Genomic DNA, 12,001 nt, shown 5'->3' on the forward strand with positions numbered 1-12,001 from the left:
AAAAGAGGTAGGAAAGGGGACAGTTGTTTGGGGAAGGCAATGAAATTTGAGATTTGGATGGACTGGAAATGACACATTGAGAAGGGGACATTGAGTAAGTGACTTGATTGAAATGAAAGAGTGAGCCCTTTGTGCTATCTAGGAGAACATTCCAAGCTAAGAAAATGGCAAGTGGAAAGATCCTGAGGTGGATACGTGACAGATCTTCTTGAAAACAGAGCGAATGGAATGGAGAGAGTAGTGGAAGATGAGGTTAAAGTGATTATAGTGTCTGGGCATGAAATTCATATCATATTAAGGACCTTGAATTTTGCTTGAAGTGAAATTGGAAACAATTGGATGGGTTTGAGAAGGCAAATGGTGCAATCATTGTGGTTTTGATTTGCATTTCTCTAATAGCTAGCTACTGTTGAACATCTTTTCATATATTTGTATATGTTCTCTAGGGAGAAGTGTCTGTTTAGGTCCTCTGCCTATTGTTTGATTGGGTCATTTGTTTTTTTATTGTTACTGAGTCATATGAGTTCTCTGATAAGGGCCTAATATCTTGCAAATATAATTACTTGCAAATATAAATACATTCAGATGGTTGTCTCTTTACCTTGTTGAAGGTTTCTTTTGCTGAGCAGAAGCTTTTTGGTTTGCTGTAGTCCCATTCTTTTATTTTTGCTTTTACTTCTCTTGCTTTCGAGGTCAAATTCATAAAATCCTCTTTAAGTCCAAGGTCCCTGAGTTTCATTCCTATGTTTTCTTCTATGCATTTTATTGTTTCAGGTTTTATATTCAGGTCTTTAATCCATTTTGAGTTAATTTTGGTGTGTGGTGATAGACAACAGTCTAGTTTCATTCTGAAGTTTATTTTTGGAAACAGATCAATGCAAATTTGAAAGACAGTAAAATTTTTTCTTAGAGAAGAGCTGGTCATATAATTTTAAATGGAAGAAATATAGAAGCCTCTTTTATTCACTGTAATGTTTAATCACGTGGAGTCAGATAATTTTTTTCTGAGCTCTGTCAGTAGAGGGCAGCAAAGTTTCAAGTAGTGTGTTTTCAGGTTCCTGGGAAAGTTCTGATAAGGAAAATTTCCTTTTTTTTTTTTTGTTTTTTGGTTGCTTTTAAGAAGTTTCTTCTGGTTTGCTATTTAATGAAGTGCTTTGGTAATATCATATAGGAATTCACTTAAAAACCCTGTAGCTTTGGTTCAGATATTTAGCCAATTGTTCCCTTAAGTACTATAAATGCTTTCTTAATGAGAACATGTATTTTTTTCTTTCTGTAATGATTTAGGGAATACCGGGGCCTGGAAAATATGACATTAAAAGTCAATTTCAGAAGACCGAAAGTGTGACACCAAATGTAAATGATGCATCACCTGCTTTTCTTTCTCAATCCCAGGTAATGATCTATAGTCATTTTCATAAATAGAGTATAATAGGTATAATGTGAATCCAGCAACAAATTTAATGATGTTCAGGGAGATTATAAAAAGGAAAGTGATATTTAAGGAAATTGGAAACAGATATGGCCTGGGCAAATTATATTGCCAAAAAATGTGGGGAAAATGAAATAAGATTACAATATTAACACCATTATGCAAAAATAAATATTAGAATTGAAACATTTTTTATTATGCAGAATATTAAACATTTTTTATTATGCAGAATATTAAACATTTTCTATTTGCAAATGTGAAAGTTCAGTTTAGCTTATAAGAAATTTTAGTCTGCATTTTTAAATATACTTTGCTAATGAATGTATAGAAGGTTAATGTGTAGTCTATGAAGATGAACATTTCTTTCAGAGAAGATTCCGAAGGCTCTTTGTGGAGCCAGGCCATAGGTCATATCTACAACTGCCATTGGGGCTTAGTAATTCTAGAGTCTGTTTCACAGTAATCATTTTAAGGTATATGATAAAGAGATTTGAAGGATTCTAAGATATTTCTAATTTAAGAATATTATTAGACTAGCAAAGCTTTATAATGTGCCAGCCTCCAGATCAAAGTCGTTGCAATATTTATACAATAATACTATGTACAGCTCTGGTTATGTTATTTAACTTGAAAAAGTTATTAACCTTTAGATGACTGCAGGTGACTACTTTGGTTTTCTTGTACTTAAGAGGCACCTCTTTGGAGACAAGTAGATAGATTGCCGGTATATTTTAGAGATATAATTAACATGACTTTTTAATGTGAAGGACTTAGGAAGAATCAAGAATGAATACCAGGTTTCTGCCTTGGGCAACTTGATGATACTTAAGGTACTAAACAAAATGAATGTGTGGAAGTGGGATGTTGTGCATGTGCATCCCCCTGATTTTTAAAAAATATAATTTTATAGCTAAAACTTCCAGTTTTTATGCTATTTCTGTTCATTTGATATGTAGTTCTAATTTAATATCACTAGGCATCAATTATAATATTTTAAATATATTTGCAGAAATGGAATAAAATATGATATCAATTTGGTTTAAGGGGATGACAGAGAAGAATAATTATTCTGGGATGAAAGAAATGGAAGAGTTAAAACCAACATGAGTGCCTGCTAGGGGTAGTATTAGTGTTCAGTTGAATATGAGCAGATACTTATAACTGATTAAAAAAAGCAATAATGAAATTAACAAGGTAAACTTAACTCACAGTTTTTGGTTTATAGTTATAAAGAAAGATTATGTTTCTGGAATACTTATTTTAGTTATTAATTTAAGGAATCGTCTGGTATTTAAATGCATTAAATTGCCTTATGTCTTCAACTATTAATTTTTAAACATAAGATTTCCTTTATCACAATGCTCTTCCTCTTGCTATGTATTAGAAACACTGGGAAATTTTAATACCTTCTGATACCCAGGTGACTTCTTCCCTTCCTCCTAGAAAGGCCCAAGCATCAGCATTTTTTGAACTTCTTAAGTAATTCTGTATGAATATGCAGCCAGGGTTGAGTATTATAATTTTAAAAATATACTCAGCAAGTAAATAATAAAATAGTATTTAGGAGAAAAATTTAGAGAGTCCTTCATGCTAGTTCCATTAATAAATTGTTTTTTGGTAGTGTTAAGGTTTAACTACTGTGTAAGATACAAAAGGGCATGTATAATATACTGTTTTGTGTAAGAAAGAAAGGAAAATAAGAAACATAAACATAATTGCTTATCTTTATATAAACATATCAAGGATAAACCAGAAAACAGTGGAATTGGTTACCTATAAGGGATGGTGAGGAGATGCAGTGGAAATCCTGGTATACTGCAGATCATTTTTACTGACTTGCAGGAGCCCATTATTAATTTTTCCATTTTGCATGTTGGTTGATGTTATGTTGGTAGTTTGAAGTTAGCCACCATTGTGCTGTATTTATATCATGAACATTAGCAAATGTTATAAGTTTGGACATTTTTCCCCTAGTGGCACAGCATCCATTGAGGGTGCAAGGGAAATGAGAGGGAGCAACACTTCTTGGAGTATACTTTTAAAAATATGTATTCATCTTATGGAAGCATGTCAGTGTTCCACATATTCAAAAATAAAAATCAATAAGAATGGAAAGTTTAAAAAAAAAAAACCCAAAACAAAGCAAATGGAAACAAATGAATGAGTATATTCCAGATGTATGCTCTTAACCACAATGAAGGGGAAAAGAAAGAAAGAATAATCCAGGTAACCATAATATTTGACTCTATCAGTCTAGGATGGAGTGGGTTATAATGAGTACAAAAATTGCAAACAAATTCTGAATTTTTTTTAGTAGGTAGGTTTATTGTAGTGGTATAGGTGAAGCAATCATGAAACTGTTTTAGATGTATTATAGGGTTGAGGTAAAAAGTTGATATTATGAACCAGGGTTTTCACTGTGGAAGAAGGTACCTACAAACATGGATTAGGAGAGATAAGAAAGAACTTTACGGAACAGAGTTGAATTGAAGGTTTTGGTGTGAACTCATGATTAAAAAAAAATATATATATATATACACACACACATACAGACGTGTATGTACATGATATATATGCACATATATATGTACATGTGTCTAGTGTACATATAAATATTGATATAGATATATAAATATGTATTCTACCTTTCTCTACTAAATGAGCCAGGAAACAAGGACTGTGCAGAGTAGGTGGAAGATGAATCTGTAACATCTTGTTATGTCAGAAAGTTTAAAAGGTCTCAAAAAAAAAGATGAAGGCATATCATAGGGATATATGAACCAACATGAAAGGCCCCCTACTGGAAAAAAAAAGTAATCATAAGTAATTAAAACTGACATTCATGAGACCATATGGGCAATAAATAGGTAGATAGATAAATAAATGAATAGGGGGAGAAGGGAGGGCTCTTGTTTTCAGAATGCCAAATGTGTACTGATAAATGTAGACAGAGTATTGAATTTGACCAAAATTAAAATCATTGAGGTCCAGAGAACATTATGTGCTTCCAGATATGATACTCTGAGAAAAGCATGACATCATCTATTTAGTATTCTGTCTGGAAATGAATGACCCAAATATAATTATAAGGTAACATAAGAGAAACCCCAAATAAGGAAGGTTCTATTATACAAAAAAAAAGATTGTTATATTCTACTAAAGTCACAAAACACAAAGGAAGGCTGTTAAAATGTTTCTGTATTAAAGGAGATGAAAAGCAATATCTGACTTTAGACTAGATTTGGTACTGGAGGGGAAAAATACAATAGAGGCATTATTAGATTGACAGATTTGGAATATGAACGGTTGGTTAGTTAAACATATTATCGATACATTTACTGATGTTGATAACTGTACTTCAGATATGTAGAAAATATTCTTGTTTTTAGTAAATGCACACCAAAGTATTTAGGTATTTAGGGGTAAAGGATCATGACGTATGTAACTTTCCTTTAAATGTGTGTATATAGACAGAGAGAAAAAGGCCAAAACAGGGAGTGGGTAAACCAATAGGCAAGTGGCTTAATATATTAACAATAGATGAATCTGGGCCATACACTATCATCTAGAATTTCATATTGAGATAATTTCAAAGTCTATTTGTGTTAGTAAAGTATGTAATATATTGCTGTATTAATACATAGATTATTTTACTAAAAGCTATATATTTTATGTTTTGATAAGTGCAAGATCTTAATTCATCTACATTTTCTTCACTTCGTTAAGAAATAAATTAAACTCCAGATGTTATATTATTAAGAAAGCATTTTTAACTCATGCAATGTAAAAATGTACTGATAGTTTCTCATTGGCATATTTTTCTGTTCTTCACTAGAGATTTGCACCTATGAAATCAAGCACTCCAGCTCCTGGCACGTATAATGAATCTCGAACTGCCTTCCAGTCCTTGAAGAAAACACCAACATTGAAAAGTATCCCATTTGGTCAAAGTGCTGCTAGGTTCACACAGGTCTCCAGGACAGAGGAAATGCCAGGTTAAGAATTAATCCATTTTACTACTTTGTAGCTTTATGTAACTTAGTGTTCTTAAGATGGATATACCAGAAGTTACAGTCTTTTTGTTGTTATTGTCCTATGGTTGGTGTTGTCATTTTGAGTGAATAGTTTTTTAAAAGCATTGACTATGTACAATAGACATAGATAAAAATAATATGCAATTTTGGTAAGATTTCAATTTAATATGTTACACATCTTAGTTATAATTTTCCATTATTTTTCTTTATTCAGTGAATTTCCTAATTTTCTCTTGGATGAACATATATAATATATCAACTATATGGTCACTGCTAATAATTTAACTTATGATACTCAGTTTTGTTAAAAATTTATTTGGGGAAGCCCATCACATATTTTAGTATTCTCAGTTGGTGTTCTGTTATACAGAGCTAAGAATGTAGCACCAAAATACCATATAATTGTGAACATGTGGTTATCTATTGCTGCGTAACAAAGTGGCTTTAAAAATACAAACTTTTCTATTACATATCAGTATTTTATGAAATAGATGGAAGGCAGAGCTCAGATAGTACTGTCATTCAGAGTGCATGCATAGCTCCAGCATTGCTGCCTCACGATAGCTGGTCTTCAAACATAGTAGCTCAGGGTACCGCGAGACCTGGCAGGATGCTACAAAGATTTTTATGACCTGTCCTCAGAAATCCCAGGACATCACTTTTGCCACATTTTATTAGTCAATCAGCTCACCCAGGGCAGCACATATGAATAGAAGGACATGAAAATTCATCTCTCAGTGTCAGGGTTAGCAAAAATTTTGTGGCCATCTTTAATCTACTGTGGACTACCCTCTGGCCAGAAAATACTTATAGTTTTCCTGCATGTCTTCTCAAGGCTTCCAAAGTCTCATGCAATTATGGTATAATCTTGAAGTCTAGGATCTTGTTATCTGTCAGGAATAGGTGCAGGGGAGGATTCTGGTGAGTGGTACTTCAGATCAGCTTCTTGAGTGACTCCTCTCTATTAGAAGAGCTGTGAACTAAAGATACAAGTTATCTGCTCCACATATCTAACACACAATGGTGGGACAATGATAGGATAATCATACTAGACACTCCTATTCAAAAAAGAGGGAAAACTGGAGGCCCATAGTAGTCACAGGGCTATAGCAATTCTGAAATCCAACCAGGCATATGTTGTCATTTTCTTAATTAAGACCCTATTGGGCTACCTGGGACTGATTTTCTGTGGTCTTTTGTTCTTTCTTTGGGCCTCTTGGTTTCATTCTTCAAATCGTCCTTCTTTTTTTTTTTTTGTATAAGAAATAGGCTATGTTTGCAGCTGGAGCTTTCCCAGCCTGCTTCCTGCACATAGAAAATTTGGAGTCTATATGCCACTCTTTATTTTGTGCTGTTGTTGTTCTTTTTATTCCAGCTTGGTATAATTCCTTACAAAAAGTTTGTAGGTTTCTTATTATATTAATCTATGATCAAGTATACTGGAAAAAAGCCACATTCACATGTACTTTTTAGTAAAACTCTTGTCTACTTTGAGCCACCTTTGTTGCTGCTGTTAAATTTTAGGAGCACTATTGTCTTAGCCAAGAGGGTATTTGACATATGACTTTAAAATTCTTAGTGGTTCTTTTCTTTGAGAGATTCTATGAGTTACCATCTTAAGTCTTTCTGAGGTCTTAGCAAAGGATCTGAAAGCCAAAGTGCGGATTTTGTCTTACCCTCAGGGTGTTTCTTGCTCTGAGAGCTTTTTGCTATATGGAGAGACTGGGATGAAAAATGGTTTACTTTCAAACCCTAAAAATCTTGATTTCTTTTTATTTGTATAAGTTCTGTTAGAAAGCAATAGTTTTAGTTCATCTCTTTCTATCCTTACCTTTGCACACATAGCTAAAAGCAACTAGTTGACGCTTTTGATATTCAGCCTAGAAATGTTCTTAACTAGAATCTACTAATGTATTAGGTATTTTCTTCATTGTCCCAAGCATTAGTTTTGTTAAAATTTCTGCCATTATATAATACAAATTATCTTTTCTCTGAACTTCAATGCCATTTTTATCACTGTCCCTTAAGCCACCACTAACTGTTTCCTCAAGACTCTTTTTCTAAGTCTTGAGGTTGTTTTAGCTTCTGACCCATTGTCTGATCTCAAACCATTTCTACAAATGTTAGTATGGTAATTTGTTATGGTAATATTGTATTCTTGGTACAAAATTATTTATTACAAAATTATGCTATTGAGAGATTGAGTCTTATTTTTTACCTGTTCAATCTTGGCTAGCCTGGTGGCTTTCTTGACCAACAGCATGTAGCAAAAGTGATATTCTAGCACTTCTTAGGTCATGAACTTTTACAGCATAAACCTGGACCTGTTGAAATACACAGTCTTGGAGATCTGTGCCTCTGTGTAGAAGTCTGACTATTCTAAGAGTGTCTTTCTGGAGAGGTCATGTATAAATACTTGGCACCATTCCAGCTGAGCAAAGCTCAGTAGATTTCTTATGAATCTGAAATCCAAATTATTTCCAAATATGAATTTATCAAGTGACCCAATTGCCTTATGATTGGGTCTAGTTTTCAATTTAATGGTCTATTGTATGACAAATAAAGTATTGTAAATTCTCCAAAGGTTAGTTTATTTGTAAAGGATAAAATTAAATTATGATGATCTCTAAAATCTAATTCTGAATCTTACATATTTTAAGAATTAGTGAGAATGGCCTTCATGGAATTCTGGTTTTTTATTTCCCATGAAGATATTAGAATGCAGTAATGGACTTATCAATCAGAGTAAGATAGAAGGCACCCCTAAATTGTCTAACTATGGGGTTCCTGGGCATTTCTACACTTAATTGCTGGAAATGAATATGAAAAACCTCTAATGTGAGTAAATTATATGATTAGAATGGCTTTTCGAATCAGAAGCTTACTAAGGTGGTACCCGAGATGTACATGCCGTGAAGGCCCTATATTTAAGTACTTAAGCTCACTTGTAATGTATTATGTTATTCTGTCATGCCAGAAGAGAGACAGATCTGAAGTATTTATCTCTTAAGTATTGAAAATAGTTTTCATTACACTTTCCATTTACTTTTTTCCTAAACATTACCTATGGAGGAATGTTGAAAGATGACAGGAATAAAACTTATTAGATTTAGATTTTCTGAGAGTTAGAACAACATAATTTTTGGTAGAGACTTTAGGGGAATAAAATTTAGAACTGGAATAATTAAAAATATTTAAATAGTGTTCATGGGCAGCTTCCTTGAGAAAAACCTTATATATACCAAGAGTACAGAGGATTTGACTATTTAGAATGATTTGGTCACTTTTAATCCAGAAAGAACCTAAAATATCGTCTAACCTTGAGCTATTCAAAGTGCCCACTTGTCAACTATTTCCTGCCTATAATGAGAAAGGAAATGATACCAGAATGTAAATCAACAATCTTTCTTTAGGAAAAAAGAATAGTTACAAAATGCTAAGTAAAATAAGCAATTTATATTTAGTCGTAAGCTCCTTTTCTTGTAAATTGTTCTTGGACAGCCAGCAGTCCACAGACCACATTTTGAGTAGCACTGATCTAATCAGTTCTTATTATAGTCAGAAGAGGAACTTAAAGCCCAGAAAAACGAAAGAGATTTAAGTGATGTTTCATACCTATTTAGCAGCAGAGCTAATTTTGTAGATTCCAGATAACATGAGTATAACCAAGTCAAGTATTTTTTTTAAGTATATCATACTGCATTTTATGGATATTGCTGCTCACTATAACTGATTTTTTAAAAAATACTGAATTATAAAACATATACAATTATGTGTTTTTGATCCATGTTTGGGAATCCACATACGCGGAAGGCTGACTTAAGTTATATACAGAGTTTCAACTGTGTGAGGGCCAGTGCCCTTAATCTCTGCATTGTTCAAGAGTTAACTGTATTTGTTTCAAATATTTGAATGTATTGATAAAAACTTTTTTCCAATGGCATAAAAAGTTGTTTATTTTATTTTGAATGAAAAAAAGAATATTATTCATTCAGGTTGCTACTGTAGGAAATATTCCTGGTTATAAATATGCACGAAAAGGTAAAAGGCAAAAATGAAAATAACTGCTGTGATAGGAAGATGGGGTGATAGTTGATTTTGTTTTTTCCAAATCAATTTTTAATGTTGCTACATCAGCTTTTCAATATCTTTTTTGTATCAATAATTCCCTTCTTTCTTCCTTCCCTCCTTCCCCCTCCCTCTCTCCCTCCCTCTCTTCCTCCCTTCTTCCTCCCTTCCTCCTTCCTTCCTCCTTCCTTCCTTCCTTCCTTCCTTCCGTCTTTCTGTCTTTCTTTTTTAATTGAAGCATAATTTACACAATAAAAATAATTCATTTTAAGTGTACATTTTGATGAGTTTTGGTAAAAGTATATAGTTTGTAACTACCACTACAATAAAGTTTTTAAACATTTCCATCATTCTTAAAAAATTCTCTCATGCCCATTTGCAGTTAATCTCCATCCCCACTCCTGGTCTCAGGCAACTGATTTTGTCACTATGATTTTACATTTTCTGAAATTTCATATAAATGGAATTATACATTACTCGGGACTTTATGTCTGCCTTCATTCACTTAGCATGATGTTTTCGAGGTTTATTTATATTGTTGCATTTGTCTTTCCTTTTTATTGCTGAGTAGTATTCCATTGTTTGGGTAGGGCACATTTTGTTTATTCACTAGGGTTTGACTTTTAGGTAGTTTTTTTTCTTGGGAAAATGGCAGTAGAATTTCTGGGTCATGTAGTAAATATATATTTAACTTTATAAGAATTTGACAAATTATTTTTCAAAGTGCCATACTATTTTTCATTCTTGCTAGCAATAAATGAGAGTTATTTCTAAAAAAAATACTTAGTTATAAAAGATTTAAAACCATGTTTATTCTTACATATGATATTCTTCATAATTTTAGGTCCTGGGTTTTATAATATTCTAAACAGTATTATAAATGACAACTTTAGCAATATCTGCTTAAAGGAACAAAAGAAAAGTGCATTCGGCTCTTCTGTTCCTCGGACTTTCTTCTCAGTTCAGAAAGAAACTTTTACTACTCCTGGGCCTGCTGATTATCAGGTAATATATGAATACCAAATAATATTCCTTATGTGGGTTTTTAAAAATTACATATGATATATATGTCTCATTATTATAAACCATACTATTTTTATTGAAATTATTTATATAGTAAATTATGGTATAAGAATAAAAAATATTTTGATCCACAGCTATGTTTGCAATTTCTTTTTTAAAAATGGATCTTATTCTTTATCTTTTTGAGGATCTCATATGTACTTCTTTAAATGCTTATCTTCATTTTAAGATTGCTCCACTATTTTCTGAGAGTAAATTTAGGTCTTCTTTAAATTAAGTCTTCTTTAAATGCTTTGCAGCTTACAGTTTTTGGGTAGAAGTCTTACACATCTTTATTAGATTTACTCCTTACTATTTTATGTTTCTAATTCTGTTGTAAATATTTGCATTGTTTAGCTTTCTGTTATTGGTATAAATAAATCTAGTAATCTTTATTAAGAATTTGCTTTACCAAATCTTTATTAAAGATTTGTTTTATCCATACTTCTTGCTAAATTTAAATGATTGATTCTTCTAATTTATTATTAGTTTTTAAAATAATTCCCTCAAGCACACAATTATGCCATCTGTAAATGGCAATTTCTTTTTTCTTCATTTTATCTCACATATATATATATTTTGCATTACTGAATTTCTGCATCCCAGAACAAAGCTTAAGAATATTCGTAGGAATTAAAAAATATCCAGCCCCCAATAAGGTAAAATTCACAGAGTGTGGCATCCAATTAAAAAATATTAAGTATACAAAGAAGCAGGGAAATACAACACAGAATGAAGGAAAAAAACAATCGAAAGAAACCCAGGAATTACACAGATGATAGAATTAGTGGACAAGGGCATTAAACAGTTATTATAACTAAATTCCATATGTTCAAGAAGTGGAAGAAAGATTGAGCATATTCAGTAAAGAAATAGGGGAAATAAAAAGACACAAATTGAAGTTCTGGAGATTGAAATATAAAATTTGGGAAAAAAAGTACACTGTGGGTGATTTATATCAGATTAGATAATTCAGAATAAAAGACTAATGAACCTGAAGATAGTAATAGAAACTAAAATGAAACAGTGAAAAATAAAAAACAAAAAGAAATGAATAAAGTATCAATATACCACCGGATAATTTGAATTGGCCTAATATCTGTGTAATTGGAGTCCCTGAAGGAAAAATAAAGAGTTTGGGGAATCAAAACTATCTTAAGAAATAATGGCTGAAATTTTCCAAACTTTTGGTGAGAACTAAAAACTTACATATCCATGAAGCTTAACAAACTTACGGCACAAAAGACATTAAGGAAATTTTGCTAAGGCACATTATACATTATAATCAAATCGACTAAAATGGTAAAAAAGAAAAATAATCTTAAAAGCAGCCAGAGAAAAAGAATACATAACATTAAGAGAGGAGTTTCGTTAATAATGACAGTATATTTCTTGTTGGAAATGA

The 12,001-nt window shown here is 32.1% G+C and overlaps 1 protein-coding gene across 1 annotated transcript in view; it reads left to right on the top strand.

Moving 5' to 3' along the window:
• The window catches only part of STPG2 (sperm tail PG-rich repeat containing 2), a 260,198-nt gene that overhangs the window by 84,305 nt on the left and 163,892 nt on the right, over window positions 1-12,001 (top strand). Inside the window, exons 6-8 of the mRNA XM_023528407.1 lie at window positions 1,288-1,395; window positions 5,268-5,427; window positions 10,379-10,539. Of these exons, the coding sequence (XP_023384175.1) occupies window positions 1,288-1,395; window positions 5,268-5,427; window positions 10,379-10,539 (429 nt within the window). The remainder of the gene's footprint in view (window positions 1-1,287; window positions 1,396-5,267; window positions 5,428-10,378; window positions 10,540-12,001) is intronic.

The sequence above is a fragment of the Pteropus vampyrus genome, unplaced genomic scaffold, assembly GCF_000151845.1.
Source record: "Pteropus vampyrus isolate Shadow unplaced genomic scaffold, Pvam_2.0 Scaffold25, whole genome shotgun sequence".
In the NCBI taxonomy this organism is placed as follows: Eukaryota; Metazoa; Chordata; class Mammalia; order Chiroptera; family Pteropodidae; genus Pteropus; species Pteropus vampyrus.